Below are 18,015 nucleotides of genomic sequence, written 5' to 3'. Positions count from 1 at the left end.
GGAGAATTCTGGGAATTACAGACTGGTGCATCTTACGTCAGTGGTGTGCAAAGTAATGGAGAGGATTCTTAAGGATCAGGTCTATGAGCATTTGGAGAAGTACGGTCTACTCAAGGATATCAGCATGGCTTTGTGAAGGGAAGATCGTGCATCACGAGTCTAATTGAGTTTTTTGAGCAGGTAACAATAGTAGTGGAAGGAAAGTATTTTGCCTGGAGATTGGTGACTAGTGGAGTGCCGCAGGGATCTGTTCAAGTTCCCCTACTTTTTGTGATTTAGATGAAGAGGTGGATGGATGGGTCAGTAAGTTTGCTGATGACATGAAGATTGAAGGAGTTGTGGATGGAGCTGAGGTTGTCAAAGGTTACAAGAGGATATAGACAGGATGCAGAATTTGGCAGAAAGTAACAGATGGATTTCAATCCGGGTAAGTGTGAGGTGATGCATTTTGGAAGGACAAACCAGAAGGCTGAGTACAGAGTTAATGGTTGGTTATTTAAGAATGTGGATGAACAGAGGGATCTTGGGGTTCAAATCCATACATCACTAAAGGTCGCCATGCAGGTTAATATGATAGTTAAGAAGGCCTATAGGATGCTGGGCTTCATTAATAGGGGATTGAATTCAGGCGTGGAGAGATCATGTTACAACTCTACAAATCTCTGGTAAGGCCACAATTAGAGTAATTTGTTCAGTTCTGGTCACCTCATTATAGGAAGAATGTGGAAGCTATGGAGAGGGTGCAGTGGAGATTTACCAGAATGTTGCCTGGATTGGAAAACATCATATGAGGCAAGGTTTGCAGAGCTGGGACTTTTCTCTTTGGAGCGTATAAGGATGAGAGGAGATTTGATAGAGGTCTTCAAGATTATGAGGCATAGATAGGGTAAAGAGCCAGCAGCTGTTTCCCTGGGCAGGATCAGCAAACACCAGAGAACATTTGTACAAAGTTAAGGGAGGGAAGTTTAGAGAAGACACCAGGGATAAGTTACAATGCTACATGTCTACTCAGGTGGGAGAGCAGGGAGAAAGAGCAGAAGGGCGACTCTGGCAGGCCAGCATGGTTAAGAGAATTCTATCTTTATCTCACTTGATTTACCACCCCCTCTATCAAATGCCGCCGCGACCCCCCTCACCCCGCCATTATTTAAAACTACCACTACTTTAATATTATTCCGTTATCTGAAAAATTCCAAAATCAAAAAAGTGTCTCGTCCCATGGATTTCAGATAAAAGATTAAGAACCATATTTGCTGTAATGTTCTATGTTTTGTGTGCTAACATGGCTGAATCTCTTTCTGAAAACAACACTGGTTACATAACCCTCTCGTGTTTGATTAATGGTTTCATGCAAGCCCGTGCTCATTTTATAAAACTATGTTAATGATGTTTTTTCCCCCGTCTCATTTAACATGGAGTAAAACAGGGAGATGGAAAAAATCAGCACTGCCCCTAAACTATTTGTTTCCAATGGCAGAAGTGAAGTAAAATGTTTCTCTTGGTACTGCAGAAGTGTTTTCTGAAATGTGGCCACATGAATTTTACAAGTAACGCTTAACAGAAAGAAAATGGTATTCACATTTTAGGTAATATATTAGAACAAAATTTATATAGTTTTGAGCTTGAAGGGGAAGGAGAGATTGGCATGCACTCCCAAACTTCTGTACTACCATTACAAAGAGTTTTGTTGTTACAAATACAAGTTTATTTTTGAAATTAAGAGTATATCTACGCAGAGCAAAATGAAATCTATAGCTATTGAAAAAGAGGCTTTATATTGGATTTGGGTTGCTGCAACAAAGGACCTGTCACACACAGCAGTCTGAATGACCTGTATTGATGCCAAAATCCTCATGTTGTTATTTTGGCTTTTTCGTATCATTTATGCTTCTCGTCAGGTTGTTAATTTGAGTTCCACATCCTAAAATGCTCCGACGATAGAACTTTGGAGAATATTGGAGGAACATTAAAGATTCCATGCACTATTCACAAGAACAGAGAGGGGTTTCACAATCTAGGTCAATAATTCTCCTCAATTATTAAAACAGCATTGCCAAGTTTTTGAAGGAAAAGCATTTTGCTATGTGCTCAAAGGCTGCCATGTTTGTGTCTGTAAATCTCTGCATCTGAAAATAACATTACAAATTGTTTCAAGCCAATTGTGGAAGACATGATAGAGTGCACATAAATGCAAGTCTTCCTTTCCAAGTCCTTTCTTGAGGTTTTATCTTGAGTAATGTGCACTGACAATTTTATCTTCACAAACTGGCAATGAGGAAGCATACAGGAGGGAAATAGATCAGGTCGTTGAATGTTTTAACGACAACAACCTTGCCTTCAACATCAGCAAAACCAAGGAGATGATTGTGGACTTCAGGAGGAAGTCAGGGGAACATGACCCAGTCCTCATCAAGAGCTCAAATTCCTGGGTGTCAACATCTCCGAGGATCTGTCCTGGAGCCTCCACGTTGATCCAATCACAGAGAAGGCTCGCAAGTGGCTATACTTTGTGAGGTGTCTGAGAAGATTCGGTTTGTCACCAAAGACTCTCATAAACTTCTATAGGTGTACCGTGGAGAGCATTCTGGCTGGTTGCATCACTGCCTGGTATGGAGGCGCCAACTCTCAGGACAAGAATAAACTCCAAAGTGCTGTTAACTTGTCATGCGACATCAGAGGCACCCGACTCTACTCCATCAAGGACATCTACGTGAGGCGGTGTCTTAAAAAAGTAGACTCTATCCAGGCCACATCCTCTTCACTCTGCTACCATTGGGAAAAGGTACTGGAGCCTAAAGACAAGCACTCAACGGCTCAAGGACAGCTTTTTCCCCGCTGCCATCAGATTCCTGAATAATCAATGAACCAAAAACACCGCCCTACTTTTATTTTATTTTTTATAGTAATGTCATCAGATGGTTATAATATGAACGTTTGCGCTGCGACGCTGCCGCAAAACACCAAGTTTCATGGCTTGTTCATGACAATAAATCCTGATTCTGATTCTTAACCAATACTAATCTCAAAAATAGGCAGTTCTATTTTAATATATCTATATTATCAGGTGATTAAAATACATAGCTGCATTTATAATGACAATTGTTAATACTGAATATTAACAGGTTGTGAAGAAGTGTAGTCAAAGTAGATATGGGAGTTTGTGGGTTTGGAGAAACTTTGCAGATGCTGTGATGGTAGCCAAAACACGTAGGAACATACAGTCTCGACAATGAACGTGAACTTTGAATTTTAAAATTTTGAGTATATAATTCCAGAATATTTATGTAGATTCATTTTAAATGCTATCTTTATGCTAATATGTGATTTTTATGTGCTATGTATTGTGTGTATACGTGTGTGCACCAGAGAAATGCAGTTTCGTCTTATTGAATATGTACAGTTGAACTTGAAAAAGAACCAAACTGTTCTTAAGTGCAACAGAAAACAGATCTCATAACCAAACCAAGATTGCCCTGAATTTTTTCTCGGGTAAAATGCAGGAAGATACAATGTCGAAAATATGTGGTCATTTTCTATAGCTTCCACTCAGCTGCGTTAACGTAGTTCTGATGTCAGATGGGCAATACAGATTACCGTTCCTGTCCAAATGATCGTGATCAGATTTAATTGACGTTAACTTGCCTGATTAGTGCGAGGCTTTCACTGCCAAACAGAGAATGCTGCATTCACAGAGCAAGGCTAAAGCTGTAATGGGAAGATAATTTATATTCCTGACAAAATGCCATCAAATAATCAATCAAGTCACCAAGAGTTGTAAACAGAAAGAAAATTAAGCAAAATATGTATCTCAGCATTCTGAAATGTTAAAACTTTTTAATCAAAAAGAGAGTCACAAATAATAAGCAGACATGTCCATTAGCAAAATCAACTCTGAAAATCATAACATTTAGCAGTTACTCTGGTAGAAATAATTATTGGAAAATAATTGCATCAGAATTTGGGCTTATGTTTTGCCATTTTCCTAAATCCGCAACAGTTTCCACGTGTTGTTTCCCTCACACTGTCGTTTTAAGCTGTTTATTATACTTACAAAAGTATGACTGCTTTAATCTGCATTGTGTAGATTCCAAACACTCTGTTGTATCCTGATTAAATGCAGCTTTATTAAAACAATCATAAAATGCAAGTTCCTTTCAGAATACAATTTTCCTTTTAATCAGTATAAAGAGTTAGTAATGAATAATTAATTGCTATTTAAAAATTGCACACCACTTCTTCCTTGCCAACCATCATCCACCAGTATTTGCAGGGACCAGATAAATAGTACAAATTTACAGGACACATACTCAAGTGTAAAATCTTGTCCAGGAATGTGCTCTACCTGCAATGAATGGAAGAACAGTCAAATAATATTAGAGCAGCATAGAGCAGGTCCTTCAGCCCAGAATGTTGTACCCACTTATGGAAACCTGCTCCACCACGTCTAATTTTTCCCTACATCACCCTCAATGTTGCTTACATACACATGCCTATCTTTTAAATCTCCCTATTGTACCAGCCTCCATCACCATGTGATGGCAGAATGTGACAAACTCAGGGAAACATCAGGCATTTCGTGCAAGATTTTTATTTACATATTTTTCTCATATTTATCCTCATATCCGCTTTCTGACTGTGGTGTTTTGTCCAGTACATCAATCATTCTCAGCTCTCTTAGAATACCATTTTCCATCATTCATCCGGTAGTTCTGTGAGAGTAAAGTGGTTCCTTTCTAAAGAAGGAAACACTTGACTTCAGTTGAAAAATGGGGATTGACGAATCACCGCATCGAATGTTTCCTCTGCCTGTTCACTGTAGAGTATCAGATGAGTAAATTACTGAAATTTCATCGAACTCTGTAATACAGGAAGAGGCCACAATGTCAAAACCAATTTAAACTGCACATTTGCCCGCACATGGCCAACATTGCTCCATTCCCCAGGAGACTAAACGCCTCTTCCATGTTGCTATCGAGATATGTCAGTGGTAAAACTTCTCAGATTCATCAATGGAATGCATGTAGAAGGCGTCAACATTTTGTTATTCTGTGGGTTCTTTCACATTCCAAGGATTGCCAGACTAATTTTGACCAAATTATATAATGAGGTTAGAAAAATGACCGAGTTTTATTTTGAGGTTTAGAAAAGAAATTCTACTGATCTGGACGGTGGAAAGAGTTGTGAATCCTGGACACACAACATCTCATCACTTGGTAGGAAGGCACAACAATGAGTCCACTTTCTGAGAAGATTGAGGTGGACAAGGCAACTGGCTATTTACAGGAGCTCCACGAGAGCATCCTGGCTGACGCATCGGTGTGGCATGGTTGCTGTAGAGTATTGGATTGGTCGCCAATCCATAAGAGCAACAACGAGGATCACTGGAGTCTCCTTCCACTCCATTGACATGATCTACTGGGATCATTGTCTAAAGAGGGCTTGCAATATCGTTAAGGATCCCTATAACACTGCACATAGCATCTTCCAGCTACTCCCATCGGGAAAGAGATACACAAGTAGCAGAGCCAAAACCACCAAGCTGAGGAGCAGCTTCTTCCCAAGGGCTGAACTGCTCGTAAAGTCCCTCCAAGACTCTACCATTTATTTAACAATATTTATTTATTTAACAATATCTATGTACTACATAGAAATCGCCTGTAAATATGCATGCTACGTCTATATATGTGTTTGCATCTTTTTACACTGAAGAACACCATTTTGTCCAGTTGTACTTTACAATTGTAGAATAATAATAAACTTGAACTTGAATGGCTGGACATCCAAAAATCAAAATGCAATGGCCACAAAGGTGGAGGAATGCAGCAATCTAAGTTTAGCAGGGCAGGGACGATTTCAGATGTAGAGAGGTGTGAGTAAGGGCATGGAGGTCATGGAATGCAAAGATAGAAACGTGAACATTGCATCGTTGCTTGGTCCAAGACACAACTTAGATCAATGAGCGCAGGAGTGAGCAGAGTTGGATGTAAATTAGAAATATCAAGACTTGGATTAAATCAAGAGGTGGAGTGGTCAAGGTAACATTAGTCTGTTCTATGAAAGACAAAGCTGAGGTCCTCAGCAGCATTTGGCTCTGAGGGTCTTACTGACATCGAAAGATACCTGCAATTTCCTGGGATGGTGGCAGACTGCTGAGTGACCCAACTTGTTCAGGATCTGCACCTCTCTCCAGAATCCGCAACCTTTCTCTGAGCTGCTCGCACTCTTCTTTCAGATTCCTCAGCTCTGATATGCGATGTTCCTTTGCCAAACTCATGGGGTTCATACTCAGGTGGATCACCTTTGTTTTGCTAGGATCGTAGTCACCCTGAAATGCAGGAAATTGCAACATTAGCTTTAGGATTAACCTGGTTCTGATACCACAATTAACAAATGGCTTTCCAAATGCATATTATACATCAAAGCATTGCCATCCCAAAAGGCATACATCACAAAGGTCATAGATTCAACCATTGGCAAATGTGATCTAGTTTATAATTCATCTTAATTGTTTGAGTAATATCATTAGATTTCAATCTGGATTGTGAATTGATTTTAAAATGGCATGTACAGATACTCCCCGACATATGTCCGAGTTCCATTCTGACTGGTCGTATCTCAAAATGAACTTAAGTTGGAGGTATGTTGGCATGGCATGTAGAAGTCGTAAATCAAGAAGCTATTTAAATTTTTCATCCAAATTGAGCATCTTCCTCGGCTTCTTACCATACCTATCAGCAAGGGGTTTTCCTCTTGCTCGCCATCTTCTTTGGTGAGCTTACCAAATGGCAACTGAGAGAGGGTCACCATCGTGTGAACGCAGGATGGTCGGAAGGCACGTAAGTCGCAAGTGGGGGCAGAGTCTGTACATTCTCGTGCTCCTGATCTGGTCTCCTCTGTATCAGAGCAACTTGATGCAGACTGGGGGGATCGCTCTGCTGCGCACCTTTGCTCAATCCTCTGCAATAGCAAGGCCCTTCCACATACCATTGCCACCCTGATGTGTCTGTCCATGGCCTCATGTATAGCCATGCAGAGGCCAACTGCATTTGGAGGAGCACCATCTTATATTCTATCTCAGCAGTGTCCAACCAGTTGGCATCAATATCAACCTTCAATTCTGTTAACCCCCTCCCCAGGTTTGTCTTTTTCCCTATTACTCCTTTCTTCCAGCTCCCTAACCCCTTTCATTCCTTCTCCTATCAGAGAGCTACCCCTCTTCCCTTGGTCACTCCTCAGCCTGTTGCTCTTTTACTCTCCCAACTATATCTATTCATTATCTCTTACCTGTGCTCTTCTCCCTTCCTCCCTCATCTCCTCTTCTCGTCCCTCCCTCCAATCTTTATATTCAGCGATCTCCCTGCTTTTCCAGATTCCTGACAAAGGGCTCAGGCCCGAAACGTTGGTTTACCCTTTACTTCCTATGAATGCTGCTGAGTTTCTCCAGTGTCATGAACCCCAGCATACGCAGATTTTCTTGTTTAACAGCATATTCCTTCAACCCAATTAGGACACCTTTATTGTTGAGTAGCCATATGAAGGAATGAAGTTTAATTTCCAGTTGCTTTCTTTAAATCAATCACTTGCACGATATGGATCGGCATTTATTGTTCACCATAAACGTATTATTACACAGGTGCTCAATTAAGGAGGGCACAGTTCTGCTCAACATCGCTGATCCAAAGGAAACAGGTACGGAAACCTTCATCGTAAGGTGAAATCGTGCAGCTCCCATGGTCTAGAATGAATACCCTAAATTAAAAATTACCTCACTCACCTCGTGGTTCAGCTTTTGGCCAATTACCCAAAACTTGCACCTCCCACACTTTTGTCTGTTCACACTTCACCCCAACATCTTAAGATCTTTCTCAATTAACTGTGCTATGTGCAGCTATGTGAGTACCCCAACCAGAAGCCATGGATGAATCAAAGATTCGCAACTTGCAGAGGGTGAGATCAATAGCGTTAAGACTGTTGATCCAGAGTTCTACAGGAAGACCAGGGAATGACTTGTGGAAGGCTATCACAGCAGCAAAAAGGCAATTAGGAAGGAAGCTAGATACAGAGTCAGATACTCGCCAACTATGGCAGGGATTGCAAGCCATTACATCCTACAAGGTGAGGTTGAAGACCATAAATGACTGTGATGCTTTACTACCTGATGAGTTGAACAATTCTATGCTCGCTTTGAAAAGGAGAACTCAATGCTACCAATGAGAATCCCTGTAGAAGCAGACCAACAGCAGAATATCCTTCAAGAGAGTGAACCCTCGCAAGGTGTCGGGCTCTGATGGTACACCTGGCAGGTACTGAATATTTGTGCCAACCAACGAGCCAGGAGGATCCCGGACCCTTTGAATCTCTCATTACTGTAGTCAAAGCCCTGATTCAAAAGGGCATCAATCATCCCAGAGCCCAAAAAGAACAGGGTGAGATGCCTCAATGACTATTATCACATCTATAGAGATGTGCCGACATTTTTCCATACCTCAATGAAGGGCTCAAGCCTGAAACGTCAGTTCTGTATTTTTACCTTTTCTATATAGAGGACACTGCTTGACCTGCTGAGTTTCTCCAGCTTTGTGTTTTTACTTTAACCACAGTGTTTCCGATTTTGTGTTTCACTCGCAAGGTTGGTCATGGCCAGAATTAACGTGCACCCAAGGGCTGTACGGTTTGCACAGGGGTTAGTGCAATGCTGTTACAGTGCCAGCGACCATCGTTCAACTCCGCTGTTGTCTGGAAGGAGTTTGTATATTCTCCCTGTGTCTGCGTGGGTTTCATCCGGATGCTCCAGTTTCCTTCCGCCCTTCAAAACGTTTGGAGGTCAAATTGGTGTCATTAGGCAGTACGAGCCTGAGGGACGATAGGGACTGTTACTGTGCTGTATGTCTACATTTAAATTTAAAGATCTGGACCCAATGCAATTTGCCTACTACCACCACAATCACTCCAAAGTAGATGCAATCTCACTGCCTCTCCACTCAGCTCTGCATCACTTAGATAATAGCAACACATACATCAGGCTACTCCTCATCGACTACAGTTCAGCATTCAACATCATCATGCACTCAGTACTTACTGGTCAACAATCTCCAAAACCTGGGCCTCTACACCCACTTTTCCACCTAGATCCTTGACTTCCGCATCAGAAGACCACAGTCAGTATGAATCCAAAACAACGTCTCCTCACTGACAATCATCACAGGTCCACCTCCAGGATACGTGCTTCGCCCACTGCTCTATTCGCTCTACACCCATGACTGTGTGGCTGGGCACAATTCAAACGCTACCTAAAAAATGTGTTGATGACACCATGGTCATCGACAGAATCACAGACGGCAATGAAGAAGCATACAGGGGTGAGATAGATCAGCTAGTTGAGTACTGTCACAACACTGAACTCGATGTTAGCAAAACTAAAGAACCGAGTATGGACTTCAGGAAGGGAAGATCAGCAGAACATAATTCAGTTCATCATCGAGGAGTCTGTGTAGTGCAAAGGGTTGAGGGCTTTCAATTCCTGGCTGTCAACATATCTAAAGGTCTGTCCTGGGGCCTCCCCATGATGATGCAATCGTGAAGAGAGCTCGCCAGATGCTATACATCGCGAGGAGTTTTAGTATGTCTCCAAAGACTTGCATATTTCTACAAGTGTACAGTGGAGAGCATTCTGACTGGTTGCATCTGGTACGGAGGTGCCAATGAAAAGAACAGGAAAAGACTACAGAGAGTGATGAACCCGGCCAGCATCATCATCTTCACTCCAACAAGGACATCTACAAGAGGCTGTGTCTTAAGAAAGCAGCCTCTATCCTCAAGGACCCCCATCACCCAGGCCATGTCCTCTTCCCATTGTTACCAGCAGGAAGGAGTCTGAAGAAGAGCACCCACTGGTACATCAACGGTTTCTTCCTCTCTGCCATCACATTTCTCATTGGACAGTGAACCATAAATGCTACCTCACTCTCTCTTCCTTTGCACTAATTTATTTATATTTAAAGCAATATTTCCACCTGTAACTCTGCGGCAAAAGAACAAACTTTGTGACGTGTTCGTGACAATAAATTCTGATCCTGAAAATTCAGTGTTATACTTAGTGCAGTGCACCAATCTGCTAGAGATAATTGCTGATGTTATATTGACTTCTTCCCATTCCAGACCCCCATTTTGTCTCTTCAATATTGAATATAGTTTTTAAAGTTGTTGCATAATATCCATTGTTCTTATCTGTCAGGTCTGGTGAATCTGAACTGTAATCAATGTTTTCAAGGATTTCCCCAATGTCGATCCTAAACCTGCATAGAAGCAAGGGTCTTCAAGCAGAACACTTCGCTATTATTATTACAAGGTCAAAAGAAAATGTTTACATTCCAAATCCACATGTGGAGTGACACAAGTTGATCAATCCATTATAAAGTGAATATTAAGTATCACAATGTGGTATCGAGATTCAGTAAATGTATGTTTGGCAGCAGTCTTAAAGACAATAATGAAAAACAGACGTCCATGTAATTTGCAAGTGACAAAAGAATCAGCAGATTGAATGACCGGACCGTTAGAACTTGATTCTTGGCATTTGCTATCTCTTAGATGACTGGTTTCACATTATACGATATTTTAATGGATTGAAAGGAGATTTTAGGATTTTATTTCCAAGCATTTGACATTGACTATTTTCACCATGCAAGGACCTGCATGAAGCTACTGCAGTGGAAAAGCTTCAAAATATTGACACAGAATTTGCATTCAAATAATGCCAATAATGTTGAAAATTATAAGTGACAGCTCGTTACAAAACTGAGTTTCTTTATTTTCATTTGTAAACAAATAAATAAGTGGCTTAAATAAAGCTCCAAAATGATGGATTTTTTAAAATCCAGCACACAGTATCTTTGACGTACTACCATCGGGAAAGAAAAACAGGAACATCAAAATCAGGACTGCGGGGCTAGGAAATAGCTTCTTCCCGCAGGCTGTGAGGTAGATGAACAGTGTCCTGTCATGTACATTACAATGTACATTATTCAAAAATATTTATATTTATTTTATACAGTATCCTCATGTATATATGTGATTATTGTGTACTGTGAGTGTATGTTTATGCACCGTGGTTCAGAGAAATGCTGTTTCATCTGGTTGTATATGGAGAGTCAGATAGTAATAAACTTTTTTTGCACACTTTTAGAAATGAAGTTGAATCTGGAAACCTAAAGTTGGTGTCTGTGTTTCAGCACAAACGATGTTTTTTTTAAATCTCTTCCAATACAAATGATCCCTATAATGGATATGAATTTAAGCTTACAAACATGTCTTACCTCAAAATGCACTGAAAATCTTATACAAGACAATCAAAGCAAGTTGACAATGATGTTTTAAGAAAGTTTGTTGTTTTAACATTTAATGTCCTTTTTAATGTTTGTTTAGCAATCTGAATAATGTTTAAAAAATTAAGCAAGCAAGCATTTCTTGAAGTTCCTCCATCGTTTGCTGTCTGAGTGATTTCTATGATTGGCTGTTCTCCTAGATTGATAAAATCACAGATTTGGGAGCCTAATTATCAATAAAAATATGTCAACTTTACCATATTTCAGTCACATCTGCTGGCACAACAATGAGAGGTTCCTGTCATTGCCTAATAGCTCTCTGGCCAAGTGGACAGCATCAGCGAGGAAGCATGGCAGTGATTCATTCAACAGTTCAATATGTTTAGCATTTCTGTACAATGCACAAGCATACTGGAGTATCTCAGCAGGTCAGATAGCATCCAGAAGCTTTGGGCCTGGGCAATTTGACAGAAATAAGAAAATAGTAGGTAGGCACCTGAATAAAAGGTTGAGGGGAAAGGAGGAGGAATGAAGGAAGGGGAAGGGGAGGAGTACAGGCTGCCACACCGACATGTCTGTACAGCTGAGGTGGATGCAGGTGGAACGATAGAAGAGATAAAAGCTGAGGTGATAGAGGAGAGGGCTATGGCAGCTTTCTAATAAGGAAGGGAAGGGGTAAGAAGCTGGAGAAAGGGTGACAGAGAGATGAGGGTTAGAGAGTGATGATTAGGGAGGGTGTGGAAATTGAAGATGTTAATGCCGCTTGTTGGAGACTGTAAAGGCAAAATAGAAGGTGTTGTTCCTTAGAGTTTAGTATTTGTTTATTGATGGAAACTCAATCAAAGAATATGTGGTTATTAATGTGAGTTACAAACATAATTACAAAATACGCAGGGTGGTTAATCAAAAGGAAAGCCCTGCCAGATGGGAAATGTTAAGAGGGAAACATAAATGAAATTCTGAGCAGTCAACAAATTGCTGGAGGAATTCAGCAGGTCAGATAGCATCTGTGGATGGGGTGGCATGGTTAGTGTAGCGGTTAGCGCAATGTTGTTACACCACCAGCGATCGGGACTGGGGTTCCAATCCCATGCTGTCTGTAAGCAGTTTGTACATTCTCCCCATGTCTGGATGGGTTTTCCCCAAGGGCTCTGGTTTCCTCGTGTGGTTGCAGTTTAATTGGGTGTAAATTAGGCAGTGCAGGTTTATGGGCCAAAATGGACTGGAACTGTGCTGTATGCCTAAATTTTAAAATTTTAAATTTAAATGGTCAGTCAACATTTCATGTCAAAACCCTTCATCATGTATAAAAGGGGAAAAAGGAGCTGGGGGAGGGCACCAGAGGTGATAGGACAGAAGATGTGAGAGGTTGAGGAAGAATCATTTAGGAAGGGAGGGAAGGAGAAATGTTGGAGAAAAAAATTGAGTACAGGAGTAGATAAAAAAAAACCACTGGAATCAGATGGGGATAGGGATTACCTAAAATGAGAGGAAGAAAAATAATGTTCATTCCATTACAGGAGGAATATATAATATGCTGTTCATCAAAACAATTCTAAAACCTTCAGGATTTTGCACATCCTTCATTTCAAATCAACATGAATAAGAGTTTCTTCCATTCTAAGTCAATTCAATGACATAAACGCTCAAAATTAGAAACAGATATTTAAGTTCAACCTATTTTATCAATTTAAATCAGAAATATAACATATTTTAAAGTGATGTTGCTGGAAATTCTCCAAAATAAGCTAAATGAGGTGTCTGGGAAGCTGGGCAGTGTTCACTTTCTTTTTACAATGCACATTGCTCCAATATAAACAGCTGTGACTAGGAAAGATGCCGAATGTGGTTAGCAAAATGACAGCCATTTACTTTGCGATCTCCTCCACACACCAAAAGATTCTGGCTTTGAAACCTGACATCAAAAGATCTCCAGTAAGCCTGTCAAGAGATATTACCCACTCTCCTGATGGGTAATGTTCAATAATTTTTGTACATAAAGCAATTCTTCTCTTCAACTTCAACTACCATGGTAGCATTCTCCGGATTCTGATCAGCCTATTCCAAGCTGAATTAACAATTTTAAACCTTGGCCTTCAGAGCAAGAACAAGGCAGTCAGCTTTATGATGACTTGCAATATCAAGTGAATTTGGATCCTCTGTATTGGTCTATTTGATTTTTACGATAAATAAGCCTTTGATTGCATCAGATGCAACACAGACTAGGGGATGGTTTTGTTGGTGACCATTCCATCTGCAGCAAAAGCAAGGACCTCCCAGAGGCCAACCATTTTAATTCCACATCACTGCCACACCGACATGTCTGTTCTGCCAAACTGACACTAGCCGCAAGTGGAGGAACAATACTTTGTATTCTGTCATGGTAGTCTCCGACCAGATGCCATTAACATTGACTTCTTCAATTTCCATTAACCCCCTCCCCCCAGTTCTCTATTTCCACTTGCCTTTCCTCCAGCTCCCCACCTCCTTCTTCCCTCTCCTTCTGAGCATTTTTCCTTCTCTTCCATCTTCCCCCTTTTCCTTCCTCCCTCATCTCCTCTCCCCTCACACCTTTTTTTATTTAAAGTGCCTTCCTGTTTATCCAGATTCCTGAGGAAGGGCTCAGGCCTGAAACGTTGACCACCTTTTACTTCCTATGGATGATGCGTGACCTGCTGGATTTCTCCAATATGCTTCTGTTCCGAACACATCGCTTACCTGCAGTTAAAAAAAATAGTTAAGGCTCCTTCAATAATCATCAAGTCCTTGGGAAATTTTCTCGCCACGTTGTGTATGTTTTGCAGATGGAATCAGTTGTTGACACTTTCACCTGGTAAATAATGCTCTTCTTTTGACAAGATGAAGGAAGACTCCTGATTTTGCTTAGACGATCACTACCAAGCTGATTGTCCTTTCACCAGAACTTCAAACAAATCTTTGACGTTTACAGACATTCTATGTTTTTACATGCCTCTGCTTTCCCACTATTTGGCTTTCAGTCTCTCTCACTTCAATTTAACAAGAAATGTTTGAGCGGGCAGAGCCAAGTCAAGCAACACCATTCTTGATGCCAATATTTTACAACCTGCCAGTTACTCTTCTAATGTTTCAAACAGAACCAGTGTTACTCACAGGCTCTGAAGGGCATCTACGGCCTTTGAAAAAAGACGACTACGCATATATGTAAAAGCAGAAAGTCAAAGCACTGCACTTTGTAATTAATGAAATTGTCATATGTTACCAGGCCTAATCACACATCAATGGTTCCGTCGTGGAAAGCACAAGGATCTTTGGTGTACATGTAAGGGACAATCTATCCTGGACCCACAACACCTCTTCATTAGTCAGGAAGGCACAGCAGCGACTACACTTACGAAGGAGACTGAGGAGGGCAAGGTTACTGGCCCCATCTTGGCAACATTTTACAGGAGCCTAATTGCAAGTGCCCTGTGTGGCTGCATTATTGTGTGGTACATTAGACAGGAAGTCAATTCAGAGGATCATCAAAATGTCCGAGAAGATCACTGGGGCCTACCTTTCCTCTACTGACGTTGCTTATATAGGGCTCAAAGAGTTATTGAGGATCTTTGACCTGCTACCATCAGAAAGGAGATACCGGAGCATAAAAATCAGGACAGCCAGGCTGGGAAATATCTTCTTCCTGCAGGCTGTGAGATTGACGGGCATTTTCCTGTAACCAAGTAAATCATCCCAAAAAAATGTATATCTACCCTTACAGCAGTGGTACAGTTTCTGAATTGTTACTGAAAAGGTCAAACGAGCAGCCAAGTTGTACTGACCCACTATGCGCTGGGGGAAATACCTTCACTGCTTGCCAATGACTTTCAGATCATACATGTAAAAGCCAACCACCAATTTATAAACCCCTGGTTAATGGAACTCTGCACTACAGAAATGATTCAGACCTCAAACCAAAAACAATTTCCCTCTATTTGCTGTGCACACTATAATGCCTGCAAACTGAATGAAAATGATGTCATTGCTAAACATTAACAATCTGGCTGCTCACCCTTCCTCTCAAGAATTCTATGGACTTGATCAGAGACATCCTTGATCCTGCATACCCAGGAGGCAACATATCATCCAAAAATCTTGATCCCTTCCACTGAATCTCCCGTTTATTCTCTTCACCAATGAATCCCCTATCACTATTGCTCTCCTCCCCTTTTGAGTCCCAGAACCAGGCTCTGGGCCAGAGACCTGGCTGCTGCGACTTTTCCAAGGTAGCCATTCCTCCCACCATGAATGTATCCAAGATGGTATATTTGTAATCAAGGGGAATGTCTACAGGGGTGATAGTCACTCAGCTACCTGCTTCCTACTTCTGAAGTGTGACTGGCTCCACGTTCCGAATGATCCAGAGTTTATCCAGATCCAGTTCCCTAACTCAGTCCGCATGGAGTTGCAGCTGGGTGCACTTTTTACAGTTGAAGTCATCAGGGGAACACATGCTGTCCCAGATTTCCCGCATCCTACAAGAAGAGCGTGCTCCTGTCGTGGCTGCCATGTTCACTGCTCAGACTGTACAGTAAATAAAGACCTTCCCCGAACTCAGCTGTACAGTGGTTGCTCCACTTCAGTTCCCCTTCCTTTTAATGGCCACAATTAATTAGCCAATGAGTAACTAGCAAGCTATGAAGTAACTAACAAGCATCTACCCTTCCCAGTGCTTTTCAACAATACCGCTCTTATTCCATCTTCTGCAAATCATTTTTTTGAGAAACTGCTAATTTTAAAAAGGTCACCATCCTCATAAATTCCTTAACTAGATTTTCTCCTGTTACATGTTTACTTTTTTTAAAGCTACCCTTGAAAACTAGCTTGGACGGAATTAATGATTATAAAATTGTGAGAGTATATTAATAAAAACAACCAAGCCGTAGAAAATTCCAGTCAGAGGTTCGTTTTTAAAAAACAGGAGCAAATTGTTCCAACACAGTAAGTATTTCATTCCTCAACAGAAACACAAACTATGTAGGATAAGGTACTGCTAGGAATAGGTTGAAAGTAGAAATGAGCAGCTGAAAATTCACAAACAGAACTAATGCAGCACTCATTGTTTCTGCCTGCTTCTGATCTCCTCGTACCTCAACATCATCTTGTCCCCCCTCATCCTATCCTTTCCCATCCACATCAGGGGTACCACTCATGCTCTCCACCAGAGGAAATCTGTCAGTCCTCATTGCCCTATCTTCCCTGTGGATGTGCAATTCCCTTTGCACATTCATTCCCCATCAGGAAGGCCTCAGAGCCCTCCACTTCTATCTGGCACACAGAACATTTTGTGCTCCTTGACTAGCACTCTCCTTTGACCTCACCATTCCTTGACTTTTCTGCTCCATCTCTGGGGACAGGCACATCTATGATAAACTCACAGACTGTCACCATCCATTTCTCTTAGTACAGTGGTTAGTTCCATGATATTACAGCACCAGAAACCCAGTTTCAAATCCGCTGCTGTCTGTAGGAATTTGTACGCTTTCCCCAAGACCTGTGTGACTTTTCTCTGGGTGCTCTGGTTTCCGCCCACTCTCTAAAATGTTCAGGATTGACATGTTAATTGGGTGTCATTTCATGGGCCAGGAGGGCTTTTTACTCTGCTGGTTCATTAACATTTTATAAATTAAAAATTCTCACAATGCCTCAGGACATTCAAAATGTCCCCTCTCTTAAATAAACATGAATTTCCCCTTACTATCATTGATAAAGCTTGCATCTGTATCTCCTCTATTTCTAGTACTTCCGCTGTTACCCCACCTCCACCCAGTCAGAACAAGGACAAAGTCCCTCTGATCCACACTTTCCACCCCACCAGACTCCACATTCAACATATTATTTTAATTTAATTTAATGTTAATTTATAAATACAGCATGGTAACAGGCCCTTTTGACCCAGGAGCCTGCGCCGTCTAATTACACCCAATTGACCAACAACTCCCAGGGTTGGAGGAATGCAGATCACCCGGAGAAACCCCATGCAGATATGGGAAGATCATACAAACACCTTAAAGACAGTGCAATATTCAAACCCCAGTCCTGACCACTGGCGCTGCGACACTATTGCGCTAACCGCTTTACTAACCGATCTGCCCACTTCCATCAACTTCAGCATTACAAGGCACATCTTCCCCATCTCCCCCAACTGCTTTCCACAGAGATGTTTTTCCAAGACTCCCTACTCAGCTTTTCCTTCCCCATCCACCCTTCCAACCCCTTTGGAACTTCCCACAGCAGTTGCAAAAAGTACAAAACTTGACCCTGCATCTGCCCCACCCTCCCCATCACCTCCAACCAGAACTACAGACAGACCTTCCATATAAGTCAGAGCTTCATCTGCACACTGTCCAACCTCATCTACTCCATTTGGTGTAGACGATGTGGCCTGCTCTACATTGGTGAGACAAACTGGGTGAATGCTTTACCCAATACCTATGCTCTGTGTGTGCATCTAAACTTGAGCCTCTTATAGCCGACCATTTCAACCCGCCTAACCATTCCTACAGTGGATTGTCTGTCCTGGACTTCATCCATTGTCAGGATATGGCTCAATGTAAACTTGAAGAACAACACATCATATTCCCCCTGGACACCCTTGACCTAACAGCATGCATAATGATTTGGGATAACCTCCACCTCCAGTGTTTCTATCTCTTTATCTACTCCTGGGTAT

The 18,015-nt window shown here is 41.5% G+C and overlaps 1 protein-coding gene across 10 annotated transcripts in view; it reads right to left on the bottom strand.

The window, feature by feature from the left end:
* The window catches only part of mad1l1 (mitotic arrest deficient 1 like 1), a 1,066,498-nt gene that overhangs the window by 492,622 nt on the left and 555,861 nt on the right, over nucleotides 1–18,015 (bottom strand). For 8 of the 10 annotated variants that reach the window (XM_069928298.1, XM_069928297.1, XM_069928299.1 and 5 more), the window contains exon 17: nucleotides 6,121–6,325. In XM_069928298.1, the coding sequence (XP_069784399.1) occupies nucleotides 6,121–6,325 (205 nt within the window). Of the gene's footprint in view, nucleotides 1–3,855; nucleotides 4,343–4,572; nucleotides 4,858–6,120; nucleotides 6,326–18,015 lie in introns of those variants that run through there. The other 2 variants (XM_069928307.1, XM_069928306.1) reach the window with 2 other exon arrangements.

Source organism: Narcine bancroftii, chromosome 3, assembly GCF_036971445.1.
Source record: "Narcine bancroftii isolate sNarBan1 chromosome 3, sNarBan1.hap1, whole genome shotgun sequence".
Classification (NCBI taxonomy): Eukaryota; Metazoa; Chordata; class Chondrichthyes; order Torpediniformes; family Narcinidae; genus Narcine; species Narcine bancroftii.
The sequence above is the reverse complement of the archived record's forward strand: the minus strand, read 5'-3'. Positions and strand labels throughout refer to the sequence as shown.